Below are 19703 nucleotides of genomic sequence, written 5' to 3'. Positions count from 1 at the left end.
AAAATTTATCGATTAACAGGAAGTAAACAATGTGCATAAAATTTGAAACTAACAACACAGAGGACGTTGTCCTTAACATTGGGGATTCAGACTTAGAGAAAGTGGACAGTAACAGGTTTCTGGGAATAGAAGTGGACAAATTTCTGACATGGGAAAACAACACTGAGAAGATGTGTTCAAAAACAAATACAAGTATATTCTTAATGAAAAACATGGGCTGTATGGTGAACACAGAAACCTTGCTAAAAACGTACTACGGACTATCTTCCCAAACATAAATGTGCTGTATACTAATATGGGGAGGGCAGTTGATGTACACATTCAGAGTTTTAAAACTTCAAATGAAAACCATCAGCTGTGTAGCAAAACTAATGCCACAAGAATCCTACAAAAACAAATTCAAAGAACTTAAAATATTAACTTCACCAAGTTTGTACAATATGAGACAATACTTCTTTAAATGATAAATTGTACAGCATTTCTAAACAGAGATTTTCATGACCAAAAAAATTACAATATCTACAGCAAAAGGTTGAAAATGACATATACGGATCTTGAAGCTGAAGAAAGCTTGTTTTATAACAGACTGCCACTTAGCATAAAGGAACTGAGCACCTTAAAAAGAAAACTGGAGTAACATCTGATCTCTGGATACTGGTATAATGTGAAGCAGTCCTTGCAGTCAAATCAACAGGACAGATGTAAATATGAAGTTAGAAATGGAGCAAAACAGTTCCTTTTTCATGCAGAAAGAAATTTACTGAAAGAAGAAAAAGGAAAACAGAGTGCAGTGCTGAAAATACAGAAGAGAACACACAGATTAGGTGTATTTGGTGTAAGTTTTCAATACGTATAAATGTCTTTTCTGCAGTATGGATAAACATAGATGATTTTTAAAAAAAAAGTTTTCAGTTTATATAAATGTATTTTAGTGTTTCCAACAATATGGTAAAAATTTGTAGCTCTGTTTACTTTCCTTATGCATCCAATACTGTTGTGTAAATTAATGCAGGCTATTAGCATGTATAATCATAGTGTATTATTATTGATCATCTGTAAATATTATGTAAGAAACTGGTATTATGTATCTGTGAAATATTTTTGAAGAAAGTTGTTCATTCCATATAAAACTGGCAACATGATGTGTCTAATATCATTGTGAAATATGATCCATGGTAATAATAAAAAGCCAGCAATAACTTTAGTGTAGCATGAAGTTTCTCCTTTATCACCAGGGGGTTCTGGGAACCCCATGTTGTAGTACTGAAGCACTGCAAAACTTTTGTGCTCATAAAATATAGTCTGAAGTGAAAAATTAGTTTTGTGTTATTTCAATTTCACATAAGTAAGCTATCAAAATTTTACTGACCCATAAAGTTCTTTTCATATGAGGGACATGCCATAATGCGGCACAGAAAAGAAGGGAGTCAATGAAAAAAATGCTCCTACTGGAGAAAACAAAAGGTGGGTATGGTCCTGTTTAAATGACTGACTCATTCTATCTTCCTCAGCACCTTTACAAATTTTCCCAATAATTCTGACATGTGAATATACCAGAGGGAGAAGGAGACAATGGCAGTGGGAAAGAGACAGAAAAGTAATGAATACCTGACGATAGTAGACAGTGGTTGTGGTACAGAAAGAGCAAAGGAGACAACGGCAGTGTGTGTGTGTGAGAGAGAGAGAGAGAGAGAGAGAGAGAGAGAGAGAGGGACACAGGCGCAGTGGAATGAATAAGAGCCATTCAAATGAAACCCAGTCACTAGTGTAAAGTAACGGTAACGATTTTATTAACTCGAAAATGTAGTTATACACAGTACACGTGCTCAAGAATAGTCGCCAAAACAGTTGGCACATTTATCCCATTGCAGCACTGGCCAGTCGACTCCATCCTTGAAGCTAGTAGGCTGCTGTCGGATCCAGGCCTGGACCGAGTCACACTTTCTCATCCGTTGCAAATCGATGTCTGCGAATAGCTTGCTTTAGAGATCCAAACACACAAAAGACACACAGTGAAAGGTCGGGACTGTACGGTGGATGTTGCAGCGTTTCCGAAACTGCTGCTATGTCGTCTTCACTGCATTGGCCGTGTGTGGGCGGGCATTATAGTGCAGGAGGATAAAGCCATCGGACAACATGCCTCAGGTTTCGACTCGATAATGCTGGGTGTCGACGGTGGTTCCCCGTTCCAGGAATTCGACAAGCAGTGGGGCCTCGTGGTCAAAAAAAGACATCGTGACCTTAACAGAACTGGTGTTTTCGGCCTTCGATTTCTTCGGAGGTGGTGAAGTCGCACGTTTCCACTGCTCGCTCTGACGCTTGCTTTCTAGTTCAAAATGGCGAAACCGTGTTTCATCACCTGTGACAATATGCAACAGGAAGCTGTATTCCTCCTCACGATAACGTTGCAGATTGCCCAAAGACAGCGCCATTCAAGTATTGCGCCGTTCTGTGGTCAGTCAGTGGGGAACCCACTGCACACAGATTTTTAGAAAGTTCGAGTGTCGGTGTGGGCGGTGCCTACGCTAATACCCGTCAACCGGCAGATCTCGTCCACCAGGATTCTGCAGTTGTCCGAGATTAAAGTATTCACTTCCACAACCGTTTCCGGTGCGATGACAGACGAGACTGCCCAGGATGAGCACCGTCTTCCAGTGACGTGCACTCGTCAAGTAATTGTTTGCGCTATTCTGCAAAACTCTAACGACTCAGACTGTACTCACTGTACACAGCCTCCATCTGTCGATACATTTCACGGCCTCCGACTCCCTACGCTGCCAAAAATCGAATCACTCCTCCTCGTTCTCGCTTACGCCTACACGTTCGGTAGTGGATAATAATGTGTGTGACCACCTCCTCTTCGGCACGAAACCACACTGGCACTATGCAAAATCAGACGGTGCGCATGCGTCAGTCTCTCTACCGACAGACGGCGCCACCGTACCCAAAGTTACGTGGTGCCACCTTACGTGTAAGGCGAGGGTAGACGCACTGACCAGCTTTCATTTGAATGAACCTCACAAATGACTGTGGCAGAACAGTGCTAGGTAAAGAGTGAATGAGACAGTGCCAGTGGGAGAGGAATAAAGAGGAGAAAGGGGAAATGGCTCAGAGCAGGTGATAAAGAGAGAGAGGGTCTGACAATGGCAATGAGGAAGTGAGAGACAGTGGCAGTAGAAATTAATGAATAAGATAGTACCAGTGAGAGAGAGCAAGAGGGACACTGTGACAGCAGTAGGACTGTGCTTGAGAGACAGGAGACAATGACAGTTAGAGAGACACAAAGAGAATTGCTCTGAACGAGTGAGTGAGAATAGGCAAGTGGGAGTGGGTGGGTGTGACTTACAGCAATGAAGTAGTGGGTGTGAATGAGTTACAGTGAGGACAGCTTGTGGGAATGAGAGGTGAGTTGCATGTTAAAATGAGTTCGAATATGTTCATGTGGCAAAATTTTTGGGAAATGTTTTAAAGGTTCTGAGACAGCTGGTAGACAACTTTTCAGTCAGTCTTTTCGTAAGAAGTATATTCTCCCTTTTTGTGCTCCAGTATGAGCATTTTCCACTGGTTATTGTTTGATTGAAATTGCATAATGTTAGCCTTTGTGAGGTTAAAACACAAACTTTTAGCTGTGAACCACCTGTGGGCCTGTCCAGCTACCATCTGAGCTGTGTCTGCAAGGATTCAGTCCGGACCCTCGATCAGTACGCTCTCGTCACCGGTAAACATTACAGCTTTCGAAATCTTCGACGGATTGTTTGTCCGGGTCAGAAATGAGAGAGGCCCCTGTACCGATACTCGTAGGACTCGCACAATACCGTTCCGAGGTTATTTCCGACCCTGAGAAACAGTCTGCTAATGAGACCCTCTTCTTTTCTATTACGAAAGTAAAACTCCGTCTACACGATAGTGATGCCATTAATGCTATAACACCTTTGTTTGCTAAGTAAATTTTTATGGTCTACAGAACTGGAGACTTTACCGAGATTGTAGAATATACGGACAGGATATATTTCCTTTTTTTTGCCCTGCTAACATTTCAGTTGTGAGATTCTGTACAGTGAATGGTCTGCTGCACAATTTGCCGATAGCCCAAACGACTGCGGAGCACTCTGTCTCGGTTGCAAAATAATTCTTCTCAGATTTGGAGAGTTCTCACTCTTTCGGCACCTGCCTGGATTTGCACTGGCACTGTTACAACCAGCATCAATGTCTAGTTGTTTTGGCATTCTCATCAAAAAGTGCTACAACTGGTGAAGATGTCAGCTCCTCTGTAAGGTTTCAGAAAGAGGCTTTTGCTTCACACTCCAAAAATATTTGGCATCTCTGTTCAACAGATCACTTAAGGATTGTGAAGCAGATTCTCAAAATGCCTCTCACATCAAGAATGTGCCGAAGATATAGTTAAATCCATTGTCGCTCTTACTTTTTCTGAGCCAGATCGGACTGTTTCTGTCGACCGGTTGCCCCAAGATTTTTATTTCTCAGGTGACGGAGAGGCAGTTTCTCAGTTTAGGTCAAAGACATACGTCACAGACACACTGCGGCACAGTTTGCGGGTGGCTCAGACGACCGTCAAATGCCTTCGAGAAAATGGTGCACCCGAAAGGTAAAATTTTTTTAATCTTAACATTTCAGATACCAAAGCACATCAAATATATGTTTGGAGGGGGCTGGAGTGTTACGGATAAAACGACAAATCTTTGAGCTCACATAGGCCACAAGGTATTATGAAAGCAATCTTTCCCAGTCAGCCTCACTGACAGTGATCTGCCGGTTGCCAATCTGTATATACACGCTTCAGTTCCTTCAGAGATGTCGTCAGTTCTCGACAATTGATATATGTCAGTTTGTGCAATTTTGCTCAGCTGCTGGTAATCAGTAGAGAAATATAGTGAGCCACCTTTCTACGTCTACATACGTACTCTGCTAACTGCTGTGAAGTGCGTGGCTGAGGGTTCTTAGCACGGTACCTCATGTTAGGGTTCCAGTTTCAATAACAATTAATTTTTGTGGCCCTTACAGGGACGATACATAGATGGCTGAAGAATACGCTCGAGATTTTTCACACAGTACTGTTTCTTAAAATTTTGTAAGTAGGCTTTTGTAAGGTAATTGGCATCTGTCTTCGAGATTATGCCAATTACAGATTTTCAACACTTCCGTGGTAGTCTTCTGTGGGTCAAATCAGGTCGTGACCATTTGTGTTACCCTTCCTCGTGTACGTCGAATATCTCCTTCTAGTCCTGTTCTTATTGATGGGAACAACTGAGCACTTAGAATGTTCTGTTCCATTTACTGCATTACTTATAGTGGTTTTGTCAGGCCTTGTGTAGTAGTGAATGGCATTTTATCCAAATTCAGTGGCAGTCCATTTGCAGCAGACCAGTTCTTAATTTTCAAGACAAGTGCCGCAGATGTTACATTATTCAGGTCATTGTGCAGCATCACACTGCCGCTAAGAATATTAACAATGCATTAAATAGTCATCAGGTTAGGGTCCAGTAGGAGTCTCTGTATTCAGCTACTATGAAATGATTATAATTGGGGACGAACAAAGCAGAAAGAAATATACCACCACTGTGTTAGATGAGATGGGCAGCTTCTTGCTGTGAAACTGGAGGAAGTTGTGGAAAGCCTGAATTATTATTTAAGTCCAATGCATGATGAAAATCTTTATAAAAAAATGTCATCACAAGCAGATGTAAAATTTCAGGCCAACAGAAAACTAAAATTGAAATGTGGAAGTAAAGGAAAAATTTGTGACTGTAAAAGCACGCAGAACATCAATAACTTTAGACATAATGTCTGCCAATCTACAGAAATTGCTATATACCGACTGTAAAATACTATATATGAAGGTGGTATCTGTTCTTATGGACATGTCCGAAAGAACAGATACCATCGGTGACCATGCAGCCCGTTAGAATTAAATCAATACAATGAAATGAATACCCTTAGCTGCATACAGACGTCGATATACGTCAACGGGGACAGTTGAAAATGTGTGCCCCAATCGGGACTCGGGCCCGGGATCTCCTGGTTACATGGCAGATGCTCTATCCATTTGAGCCACTGAGAACACACAGGATAGTGCGACTGCAGGGACTTATCTCTGGCATGCCTCCCGCGAGACCCACCCTTGCCAACTTATTTTCCCTGCCCATTACACTCATTACTCGCAGCTTTACCGATTCCCGTAAGAGCTGCATGGTCACCAATGGTGTCTGTTCTTTCAGATATGTCCGAAAGAACAGATACCATCTTCATATACATAGTTAAGGCTCACCAGCCATTTGACCATCTTCTGTGCGGATGCACACACATTGCCTGAACTCTTACGGGAATCGTTAAAGCCACAAGTAATGAGTGTAATGGACAAGGGCGCTACGAATATAGTGTCGGACAATAAGTTGGGAATGTGGGTCTCACGGGAGGCGTGCCAAAGATAAGTCCCTGCAGTCGCACTATCCTCTGTGTCCTCGGTGGCTCAGATGGATAGAGCGTCTGATTTAATTGTAATTTCATGTAAAATAATAGTCCCAATCATGTTTATTTACTGTTATAAGTGCAGTCATCAAACAGATTCATCATGCGATGGTTACGGATAAAAAGGTGTCATAATGCACAAAATAACAGCATAATAATAGCAGAATACAACTAAAAGTGAAGAGGCAACTTAATACGTCCTGCAACAGCAACTCGGGTGCTGATGTCGTACCGAATAGTATCAGGGAAGAGCCGAGCAGAGGTCCGCAGCTAAGCCACAGCCTCTTTGCCTCCTGGTGAACATACATAAGATGTATCCAAGATTAGATAATGAAGGAGGTAGTACCGGATCAAATTGGCAAAGAAAAAGAAATTGGCACATTTCGAGTAAGGACGGGATGGTTGATGGCACAGATCCCGACACACTAAGGAATTGTGTTTGCAAATGTATGAAAGTGTGCTGAGCAAAAACAGTACAGGAAGACAGAAACAAATACCGTAAGCAGTTTCAAATGGATTTTGATTGCAGTAGGCACAGAGACTTTAAACATCCACACGGGATACACTGGTGTGGAGAGCTGTGTCAAACCCATGTTTGGGGCTGATAATCATAACAATATACATTACAAGTAAAAGAGTAACAAACATCCAGATATGTTTTACAATTTTTGAAGTTAAAAAGCAAATTAAAAATAATTGCCAGTGAAGTATTACCGGTACTGATGGCCTTGCTCAACATGTGACAGAAACCGTTCATTGTTATCTCTATGCCCACATTGCCACTGCCTCAAATGTAAGAAATATTAAGCTATTTTTTCACTTTTTATTGTATTGTGCTGTTATGTCCTATTACCCCTTTTTACCTGAAACAGTTGTCCTGGCATGGTCTACTGATTGAAAAGATTTCAGAACAGTAAATAAATTCAACTGAGACTGTTTTTTTACAAACCTTGCTGAACATGCTACAGAAACCATGACAAAATTCAGTTTATATTTAGTAGCAATGGATGAAAAACAAGTTGCTCAGAAAGGTCGTAAGTACTCAGTGGAATATAAAGTAACCACTCTCTGAGCATATGGTAGATATACACAAGAAGCTGCAGCCAGAACTTGATGCCATTAAAATTTAAGCTATACTTTCTTAGAGTTGATCCAAAGGAATTTTGTCGAAGTGGAATTAGATAAAGGATAGACTGAAGTTATGGGAAGAATGGTCATTTGGTACATGTGACTAAGGTTTACACAAGAATAATTTGATTTCAAACTGGAATAAAAGTACAAGACACAGAAAAGGGGGGTAAAAAAACTTATTTTATCTATGGCTTTTGGATCTTGAAACTTAAAAGTAAAGTATTACAAACCACATTAAAATGAAGACTGTCCATTTTAGGTGGCAGTCAGCCCTTGAACGTATGAAAAAAAGGTATCCTTGAAAATCACCAACCAGCCGTAAATGGATGTTAAAGGCTTGTTGTACAAATTAAAGTGATTGACCGTCCATATTAACATACACAACCAATACTGTAGGAGTTAATAATAATAATAATAATAATAATAACAACTTCAACACATTCACATCTAACTAAATTATTTAACAATTACATTGCAGACCCTTACACAGTCCCTGATACACTTACACAAGGAATAACTTATCTGAAACCTAAAGATCAAGCAGACACAGCAAACCCAGCAAAATATCACCCCATAACATGCCTACCAACAATCTACAAAATATTAACTTTAGTCATTACACAGAAATTAATGACACATACAACACAGAACAAAATTATAAATGAAGAACAAAAAGGGTAAAGAGCAACTGATAATAGATACAGAGGTGACATATCAAGCTAAAACTAAACAAAGATCGCTGCACTACGCATACATTGATTACCAAAAATATTTTGATAGTGTACCCCACTCATGGTTACTACAGATATTGGAAATATACAAAGTAGATCATAAATTAATACATTTCCTAAACATAGTAATGAAAAATTGGAAAACCACACTTAATATCCAAACAAATTCAGATAATATCACATCACAGCCAATACAGATTAAGTGTGGAATATACCAAGGAGACTCATTAAGTCCTTTCTGGTTCTGCCTTGCTCTGAACCCACTATCCAACATGCTAAATAATACAAATTATGGATATAATATTACTGGAACATACCCACACAAAACCACACATTTGCTATACATGGATGATCTAAAACTACTGGCAGCAACAACTCAACCAATTACTAAAGATAACAGAAGTATTCAGCAATGATATAAATATGGCTTTTGGAACAGACAAATGTAAGAAAAATAGCATAGTCAAGGGAAAACACACTAAACAAGAAGATTACATATTGGATAACCACAGCGACTGCATAGAAGCGATGGAAAAAACAGATGCCTATAAATATCTAGGATACAGACAAAAAAATAGGAATAGATAATACAAATATTAAAGAAGAACTAAAAGAAAAATATAGACAAAGACTAACACAAATACTGAAAACAGAATTGACAGCAAGAAACAAGACAAAAGCTATAAATACCTATGCTATACCAATATTGACCTACTCATTTGGAGTAGTGAAATGGAGTAACACGGACCTAGAAGCACTCAATACACTTACACGATCACAATGCCACAAATATAGAATACATCACATACATTCAGCAACAGAAAGATTCACATTACGCAGAAAGGAAGGAGGAAGGGGATTTATTGACATAAAAACCTACATTATGGACATAATATATCTAAAAACAAAGATGATGTGACTTACCAAACGAAAGCGCTGGCACGTCGATAGACACACAAACAAACACAAACATACACACAAAATTCTAGCTTTCGCAACCAACGGTTGCCTCGTCAGGAAAGAGGGAAGGAGAGGGAAAGACGAAAGGATTTGGGTTTTAAGGGAGAGGGTAAGGAGTCATTCCAATCCCGGGAGCGGAAAGACTTACCTTAGGGGGAAAAAAGGACGGGTATACACTCGCACACACACACATATCCATCAACACATATACAGACGCAAGCGTCCTTTTTTCCCCCCTAAGGTAAGTCTTTCCGCTCCCGGGACTGGAATGACTCCTTACCCTCTCCCTTAAAACCCAAATCCTTTCATCTTTCCCTCTCCTTCCCTCTTTCCTGACGAGGCAACCGTTGGTTGCGAAAGCTAGAATTTTGTGTGTATGTTTGTGTTTGTGTCTATCGACGTGCCAGCGCTTTCGTTTGGTAAGTTACATCATCTTTGTTTTTAGATATATTTTTTCCCACGTGGAATGTTTCCTTCTATTATATTCATATCTCTACATTATGGACAGGTAGACAATTTAAGAAAATTCTTTATAGAACGAGCAGAAACTAGCAAAATACACAAAGCAATCACTCATATAAATACATCGGCTACTCCATTGCAATTTCATAACCACTTCTTCAACCCTTTGGATCACATAACATCAACAGATACAAAGAAAGTAAATTGGAAAAAGAAAACACTACATGGCAAGCACCCGTATCATCTAACACAGCCACACATCGATCAAGACGCATCCAACGCATGGCTAAGAAAAGGCAATATATACAGTGAGACGGAAGGATTCATGATTGCAATACAGGATCAAACAATAAACACCAGATATTACAGCGAGCATATTATTAAAGATCCCAAAACCACAACAGATAAATACAGACTTTGCAAACAACAAATAGAAACAGCAGACCACATCACAAGCGGATGTACAATACTAGCAAATACAGAATACCCAAGAGGACATGACAATGTAGCAAAAATAATACATCAACAGCTTGCCATACAACATAAACTAATAAAACAACACGTTCCCACATACAAGTATGCACCACAAAATGTACTGGAGAATGATGAATACAAATTATACTGGAACAGAACCATCATAACAGATAAAACAACACCACATAACAAACCTGACATCATACTCACCAATAAAAAGAAGAAATTAACACAACTAATCGAAATATCCATACCCAATACAACAAATATACAGAAGAAAACAGGAGCAAAAACTGAAAAATACATCCAACTGGCTGAGGAAGTCGAGGACATGTGGCATCAGGATAAAGTTGACATTACACCAATTATACTATCAACTACAGGAGTCATACCACGCAGTATCCATCAGTACATGAACGCAATACAGCTACAGCCAAACATATATATACAGTTACAGAAATCTGTAATTATTGATACATGTTCAATTACCCGAAAGTTCCTAAATGCAATGTAACATATACCGTACAGTTAAAAGGAAGTCACGCTTGATCAAGGTCCGCGTCACTTTCCATTTTTAACCAGACATAACGTCTGAGAAAGGAAAGAAATAATAATAATAATAATAATAATAATAAAGCAGCATTCTGAAAGCACTTAAATAAACATTAATAGTTCGGAACAGTGGCATTGCTGAAAACAACATTTTTCCACTACCGCTTGTACGTCGGCAAATTGTCACTACTGTGAGGCCAATGGGACAATAGTTGTAAGAGTAAGATTCAAGAACAGGGACAACACTGTTACTTACACACTGGCGGCACACTGAAGAGGGTCAGGACTAGAAAGCGGTGTATCAACAGATGTTTATAGGAACAAAAAAGAGAACCCAGGCAAATTTCTGAGTAGTAAGCTGAGATACTTGTGATAAATCAACATACGAATACAACAGTGAATGATGCAATATACTCAGTGTAGCAAGTCATATCCCCAAAATTTACTAGATATTCGGCACAGCAATAAAAATGTCTGTGGGCAATATGAAGAAAACAATCACTAATTTAACTGTAAAGTAACTGTAGCGAACTTTATTGTCGACACATTCGTTGACTACAACTCATTTTCTGACTAGCCTAGACCTCAAGCTACAGAGACACATTTATTCAGGAGTATGCAAACAATAGTGGTGCTATACAGTGTCACATTTCACAACAGATTATGTCCAACAGTGCAAACTGATGTGAAAATAGAAAAAAAAAAGAAAAAAAATCAGTAAATAAAATGAAGGGTGTCAGGTGACATAAATATGCATTTTCTAGCAGCTGCACAGGAAGATTTAAATATCTTTTAACACCAGCAAAGCAACTGTGTATCATTCAATGTTGCCACATAAAGGTATAACAGATGGCAGTGGCAGTTTTATGGCTACTTTCATGAGACAATGGAACCACCAATAATCTGCCAAGTTTCAGCACTCAAACTACATCACCTCTCCTTGCCTGTCATCTGTTACCAAGAACTATTCTTCTACCAATTCTGTAAAATGAATGCATTTCCAACTTATCCACGACAGAGGAAAAGCACCAGGCTGTCACTGCTAGACAAAGACATTTTAGAACACAGAGTGACATGAAAATTGTGTTGTTAGTACCCAGAACTTGGAAGCACAATCCAAATTACTGATTAGATTGTAACATGAAAAGTTAACTTACTGAACACACTGTCTCCTCCTTAATCTCTCACTGGTCACTTAGGATCAGTTATCAACAGACCACCTTGTGTTACATCTATTTAGCAGCGCTAATGTTGCTGCACGTAACAAAATATGGTACATCTTAGCACTGACATTCATAACATTTACTCATTAATTCTCCTTCATTTATCCTTTTTCTCCTCGTACAAATTATTTTACAATGTAACTAACATTTAACTACTGTGACTGTTGCAAATGAACATCCGGTAACCATTTTAAGACAATTTGATACAAGAGTAAACAAAGTTCACTGAGCCATTATGAAGTTTTTCAAAGTTAATGCACTAAATTGGCAACTATGTACAAATTTTGCATTAACAGCTGCCAATTAAGTGCGTTAACTTTGAAAAACTTCATAATGGTTCAGTGAACTTTGTTTAATCCTGTATCAATTTGTTTTAAAATAATTACTGGATGCTCATTGGTGACAAGTCACAGCAGTTACATGTTAATTATATTGAAAAATAATTTATATGAATAGGAAGAAGATAAATGAAGGAAAATTAATGAATAAATATTACGAATGTCAGTGCTAAGATGTATGGTATTTGGTATGTGCGGCAACATTAGCAATTTTTGAGAGAGAGGGAGACGGAGGGATGGAGGGAGAGAGAGAACATTTGAGGAGAATGGAGCAAAACACTAACTGGGTAACTTATCAAATTTATTTGGCGAAATAGAACAGTAAGTTCTTAAATAAACTTGTCATCAATTAACACAGTGCAATATGCTACACATCACGGATTACTTTTCTTTGTCAATTTCAGTCCTTCGGATCACTTTCCTTTAGCACAAATAAGTACACACAGTCACGGTTAAGCTCCCATCGGCTCGACAGTCTCTGCGACTTCCATTTCCGTGTCAGATTCCTCAACCTGAACGAAGGCTTCTTCCTCGGCCCTCTCCTTGAGGCCTGCCGCAGGAGACCGGATGAGTGAGAGGTCCCTGTGTACCTCCTTGATGTCGCGCTGGGTCTCCAGCTCGCGGCCCTTCCGCAGCCGCTGCATGATATGGTGGGCCTCTCGCTTCTGCCTGATCTCGTCTACACGCTTCATAGCTTCCACTGGAAAAGAAAAAACACAGTTCAATGTAGTACCTACAATGACGTGAATGTCTTTTTCAAAACCTTGTTTTGACTACAACAGGTATGGCACAACTGCCATGCCATTTGGGTATTGCACAACAGCCATTTAAGGAACTGTCCTATCTGTGTCCATCACCCATGCACAATGCAATAATGAAAAAAAAAAAAATACATTAAATGTTAAGTATAACAGCAATAAATTCATTTTGGGACAAAAAGAAATCTGGCATGCAGTGAAATTAATATCAATAGGCAGGGGCATTCAGCCAACTTGAACCCTTCTCCACCACATAGACAGACAAATCAATTTAGTGTTAGTTCAAAGAAAGGCACAGTGTGTAGTGAATGTTGACTAGCAGCAAGAGTACCTGGGGACATTTTTCATAAATCTCAAAAACTCTTGTTATTCACCAGCTCAGCTCCTATCCTAGATACACTCTTGGCCATGTAATGCAGGTATCATAATGAAAATAACAGATGGAAGAGAGAGTGAGTGTTTGGAACTATCCGTGACTTGTTGGCACAATACTAAGAACTAATTTCCTGTGGCAAGTACGAATATATTGCCTACTCATACATTTCCAACAGGTCACTGTAAGGAACACTTATCATCAGACACCTAAGAGTACACTCATGCTCTCAGATGGCTCTCTGTGAGGCAACTGCTGCCAGTAACCCAATTGATAGAAGTCAAATGCCACCACCTGGTATGGCTTCTGGTTGGAGCCAAAACTAGCTACCAGTTTTCCAGGCAAACTGAAGAGAGTTCTTGTGGCACAGCACACTGTTCATAGTCATGGTGTCACCAATTTGTGTCTGTAATGTGTCCAGCCATAGTACATAAAGATGCAAAGAAATAAAACTATTTTCGTGGGCTATTATTAGAAGTTATATTTTGTAAGCTGCGTATGAAAGAAAGAACACTATACAACAGGGACCAACCAAATTAGGGAGTGTAGTTAGTATACTGCTGAGTAATATCGTTAAGGGGATACGGAATCGGATTTTGGGTTAAAAAATCGAATTTTTTTTTTATTGGCGTATTATATTCTGCCATGTTTCCTCTTTAAAATGACGTATCATACATAGCTCTACTACAATTATAACTATTTTATTTTTATATATTTGTGAGATCGGGTATTGCGCTTTAGTTATACACGTCTCTCGTGGCTGACCATGAACTTTTTGGCAGTACCTTTAAAGTGACATGAATTCAAATATCCCGGTTTCCAGCGACTATTTATACACTAGTTGTCCGAAAATGTTTCTCTCTGGTTTCCTCAAGTTACTCTTTGACTTTGTGGCGGGACTGTTTTGTAAACAGTGTGATATAAGAAAGTAGTTGTTGTTGAGTTATTTCGTATTTAGTGCTTCATTTTTCGCAGTGAAAATGCCTAGAGCTAAAGCAAAAGTATTTAAAAAGCGTGTGAACTGGCAAAAGAAAAGAAATAATGATTCATTAGCAAAGCAAAGCAGTTCATCATCATCACTGTTGGAAAAAGTGAATCCACTTATTACTGATTTGCCGAACGAACTTACACCAAATGAAAACAGTGCTTCTCATAAAAAACTAAGAGATTTGGAAGAGAACTATAATTTACTTGATAGAGGGAATGAAGTTTTTGAACTCATTGATACGAATATATTGTGTGAAGCTCTTGAAAACAGTTTGTGCTGCAAAAAATGTCATGGAAACGTTTCTCTGAAAGTAGAATCCCATGTTGGCCTGGCTGCCCAGTTTAATTTAATATGCAGTGTTTGTAAATACAGCTGTAAGTTTCCAAGTTCGGTTTCAGTAACTGTAAATAATGGATACAAGAAAACTGAACTTTATAGTGTAAATATTAGGTTAGTTTATGGATTGCGAGCAATTGGTAAGGGCAAAGCAGCTGGTGATATGCTATGTGGTGTTCTAAATCTTCCAAGTGCACCTTCAAAGTTTGAAGCTTACAATTATGTACTAGGATCTGCAGTTGAAGATGTAGCACAGAAGTCAATGCAGGTTGCTGTGGAAGAAGCAGTGGAAGAAAATGACGGCAGTCGTGACCTCACAGTGGCGTTTGATGGCACGTGGCAGAAAAGGGGCCACACCTCCAACAATGGTGTTGTAACAGCAACTAGTGTTGATACTGGCAAGGTTATTGATGTTGCAATAATGTCTAAATACTGTAGGTGCACAGGCAGGCTGAAAAATGAACACAGTGATGACTGTATTGCTAATTATTATGGTAGTAGTGGTGGCATGGAGGTTGCTGGGGTGAAGAAAATTTTTCATCGCTCTTCACAGTGGTATAATGTTCGCTATGTCAAATATCTGGGAGATGGTGACTCTAAAGCATTCAAAGAAGTTTTGGAAAGCAAACCATATGGGAACAGTGTAAATATAAGCAAACTTGAATGTATAGGACATGTGCAGAAGAGAATGGGTGCCAGGCTGAGAAGGTTAAAATCAGTTATGAAAGGGAAAAAACTAGATGATGGGAAAACCTTGGATGGCAGAGGAAGATTGACTGATTCCATAATAGACCACATTCAGAACTGCTATGGCCTTGCAATCAGGCAAAATACAGGCAATCTTGAAGAAATGAGGAGAGCTATATGGGCTTTATATTTCCACACCGCATCCACGGATGAGCATCCACAACATGGTTTGTGCCCCAAAGGTGAAAACAGCTGGTGTAAATACAATAGGGGACTAACAACAGGAGAGAAATACATTCACCACCACAGTCTACCATCAGCCATCATGGCAGAAATAAAGCCCATTTTCAGAGATCTGGCTGACAGAAGTCTTCTGATGAAATGTCTTCACGGAAAAACGCAGAACCCCAACGAGTGCTTGAATAGTGTGATATGGCATCGTCTCCCAAAAACAGTGTTTGTCGGAATTAATACACTACATTTTGGTGTGTATGATGCTGTGGCAACCTTCAATCTTGGAAATATAACTAAATGCCAGGTCCTTCAAAAGTTGGGTATGTGTGTTGGTTCCCGTACGGTACGTGCTATGTTCTTTTTAGATCAGCACAGACTAAGGCATGCTGATAATATAATCAAGACATTAGTGAAAAAAGCAAGACAGGTGCAGAGGGGTGCCAAAAGAAGACTTGAAGATGATTATGAAGACTGTGAAGGGGGTATTAGCTACGGATCAGGAATGTTTTAATCTTCTTTCTCCGTTTCCCGTAAGTTTACTTTTTACTTCATCTAGGAACATTATCTCAGGTACTGGTCAACCTAGAAGTCTGAAATTTTTATGACGTAGTGACATAGGTCCCTATTACTTACTGAAACAACGATTTTTTAATTACTTGATTTACAAAAGACTTAGGGGTGATAGTCTAGTAAAAAGCGATGGAAAAAATTTACTTAAAAATAAATGTACAATATCTCTGTAAGAAAATACTTTGACAATAAACTGTTGTTTCAGTATTGTTGTAACATATGAATGCACATACAGTAAAATTTTTACCTCTCTGTCTCCAGTAGTTTGTGAGAAAATGTTCCCTATAGTAGGCATATATTAACATTGCGGGGATAGGTGATTCCGTATCCCCTTAAATGCTCATATCCCATTTCCTTAACTTCGACAGACGACATACTGTTTGGCCTTCCTGATTTAGATTTTGCCAAATAATTTCTGGAATGGTTCCTTCAGCGAGGCTGCTGCTGAGCACAACTCTCGTAAAGAAAGCATCTCTACATATTCTATGCGTGTACATATTTCTGCTATTTATTTTCATGGCGTTACTGTTATAAGATTACTGTATGATAGCCTATTTGTATATGTGCCAACGTACTTCCACAATTTGATTAAAATAACTTTTCTCAGAGTTTACCAGCCAACAATGACAACAACGTGAAAATTTAAAAAGGCCCACTGCAGTATATCGGTATTGACATACTTTGATGTACATACTGCAACAAATTTCCTTGTTAGCTTACAATTTGACTACGACTAATAAGCTTTTTTTTGTCAAGAGAGCATTTACCAGTTTTTGACCACATCTCCCTGTCATACTTCAGTGGTATGTTCCTTCGTTTCTCAAATTCAAAAGCTGGATCTACAGCAAGTTCTTTTCCTGCTGTTTTTCGGAAAGCTTTGGTCCACCTTACTTTACGTGGATTCTTCTTCTTCTTGAAAGCCGCATGACATTTCGATCGGCAGAATTTGAAGATCTATAAATCACACAAATATGAGACACTAGCGTTAAGAACGAGTTTCGCTTCAGTTTACAGAAACAAAAGTTCGTTGTTATCCAACACGGGAAAAACTCACCTTACAATCATTTCTTACGAACTGTATTCCATGTCCCGGATAGATACGGGAAGAACAAAAATAACACGTTTCTATACGCATGGTTTACAATAACATTACACCACTTCACGCCGAGCACCGTGAAAGACAGTAGAAGATCGAATTGGGCACTTGTTTGTTGTCAGCGGAAGGGCAGGAGTGAAAACTTGTTGCTTGTAATATATCTAAAATATCGTAACTATACAAACCGAAAAAATACTATTCCCGACAAGTAATTATTTTCAGAGTATTGAAATATTAAAACATGTGTTTTAAACTTCTTAGCAAAATAGCTGTCTTATCAGATTCTTGGCGATTTTCTGCGAACTACTACAAGTTTTTCAGGGAACGAGTGTTCAATCTTTGCAAAGGTGGGTTGTTTGAAATACGTGTTATAATGTTTTATCATGAAAGTGTAGGACCAAAATTACGGTGCAAGCGCCGTTGAATAGATATGTTTCCATTTGGCAGTGTGGTAAATATTGCAGTTGTGTTGTTAATGTCTAAAATTTGTTTATATTGCTGAGCACCATTGTATTTCCGCCGCACTAAGTGTCCGTCAGTAGTCCACGATTTACCATCAACGGAGTTTGTCGTAAGCAAAGTAGTTAAACACCAACTTACGTTTTAAATTACGTTTAGAGAGAGATTCTTTCAAACTTCAGTGGAATTAAGTTTTCCATGGTTATTTGTTTTTTCCCCTGATTAACGATAACAGGGTCCTAAATACGACATTAACAAGGTTAGGTTAAAAAGCTATTTTTATTGTTAGGGAATGTTCTATTGCTCATATATTTCAACGCACTGCCTTGATAAACTGCATGTAGGTGTGTTACTCTGTTCAATACTTGTAAGTAACTCTAGAGTACAAAGTGAAAGATGGTTTTTCTAAATGAAGGTGTATTTGAAACCTGCTCAGTTGAATTAGAAAAACAAAATGTTGTCATTATATCTATATACACAATTCCAGGTGTAACAGTAACAAAATGATATTTACCAAAGTTAATGGGTCTTTTACAGAAAGTCAGTAATGACAAAAAGAAAAAAGATTTTAATAACCGCTGATTTCAATATAAATTTATCAAATTAAACCAGTGACTCAGTGCAGTTTATGGACCTGATCAAAAAATTTGGGTTCAAGGCAAACTTAACGAAATTCATAAGAAAAAATGACAATACCGAAACCTGTATCGATAATATTCTAACAAATTATACATTTGATGATGAAAGGAAGCTATGTGTAGATTTAGGATGTTCAGACCGTTCTGCTTTGTTTATTGAAATGACGAATGCAAATGAACAAAGTACTATAAAAAACTTACATCTAAAGACATTTTACTGGTGAAAACTTATGATATGTCTGCTCTGAATTAGAAGACGTGGAGTGGCAATTCAAGATGAGATTCCAGTCTCTGTACATTTTAACATATTTCTTTGAATTTTTTTTTACATGTATTTAATGAAATATTTCCATTTAGAGTATGCCAGACAAAAGTGTCTAATAAGCTAAATTGGAATAAAAATATCCAATGAAAAAAAAAAGACAGCTGCACAATGAACTGAAATACAACAAAACCCCTGTTATCATTAACTATGTTAAATAGTATAAAAGGGTAGTGAAAGCAGCAAAAGAAATGGTTAATAATAAATACATCTCGGCTCATGGAAACAAATCAAAGGCAGCATGGTCCATCATAAAATCAGAACTGGAGATTAGAACCATTAAGGAGTACATTTATTGGGAATCGAGCTTAAGACCTGAAAGATCCGTAAGGCTTCTGCAAGATGTAGTATTATGTTTTACTTTATATTTTTGTTATTCAATTCTGCTGAATAAATACTATTTACTTCAAGTGCACTGCCACAGAAGATGCTTCTGAAACACAGCAGCGAGTGGCAATAAAAATCCAAGTAACCATCTGTAGGTACGTGAGTCCACAGGTTCTTGTGACCATTATCATTGAAGCTAGAATGTTCTAGGTTGTTGGACCACTTGATGTTAATCTCCAGTTTCTTATACCACAATCGACATTTCAACCCCTCTACTGGGATCTTCTTCAGGATCTTCTGGTGTCCCTGGTTAGCTGAACACTGAAAGACCAATGTCATGTTCACTTACAAAATGGAGTTTTTCCTGTGCTTGCCGTAATGAAATGGGGTGATTGGGTGAAATTTTTCTGGCCTTTGTCGTCGGATAGAAAATTAATCAGGCAGAGAAAGAGGAGACAGTTTACCAAAACATTATTGCTGTGCTGTAGAGGTGGCTTTCCCGGTTGTTGTTTGTATTCATAACGCGCTATGGCTGGACAGTTCTCATTGATAGTGGGG

The 19703-nt window shown here is 38.6% G+C and overlaps 2 protein-coding genes across 2 annotated transcripts in view; one reads left to right on the top strand and one right to left on the bottom strand.

Moving 5' to 3' along the window:
- Positions 1-12641: 12641 nt before the first annotated feature.
- Positions 12642-17514, bottom strand: LOC126215184 (probable ribosome biogenesis protein RLP24). The gene is made up of 3 exons (XM_049941853.1): positions 17358-17514; positions 17071-17257; positions 12642-13057 (listed from the first exon to the last, which is right to left on the bottom strand). The coding sequence occupies exons 1-3, from the start codon at positions 17436-17438 to the stop codon at positions 12810-12812; spliced, it is 516 nt and encodes a 171-aa protein (XP_049797810.1). The 5' UTR covers positions 17439-17514; the 3' UTR covers positions 12642-12809.
- Positions 17515-17735: 221 nt separating this feature from the next.
- The window catches only part of LOC126215183 (uncharacterized), a 35341-nt gene continuing 33373 nt past the window's right edge, over positions 17736-19703 (top strand). The window contains exon 1 of the mRNA XM_049941852.1: positions 17736-17850. Coding sequence (XP_049797809.1) covers positions 17830-17850 — 21 coding nt within the window. The 5' untranslated portion in view covers positions 17736-17829. The remainder of the gene's footprint in view (positions 17851-19703) is intronic.

The sequence above is a fragment of the Schistocerca nitens genome, chromosome 12, assembly GCF_023898315.1.
Source record: "Schistocerca nitens isolate TAMUIC-IGC-003100 chromosome 12, iqSchNite1.1, whole genome shotgun sequence".
In the NCBI taxonomy this organism is placed as follows: Eukaryota; Metazoa; Arthropoda; class Insecta; order Orthoptera; family Acrididae; genus Schistocerca; species Schistocerca nitens.
This window is presented reverse-complemented; position numbering and strand designations above follow the sequence as displayed.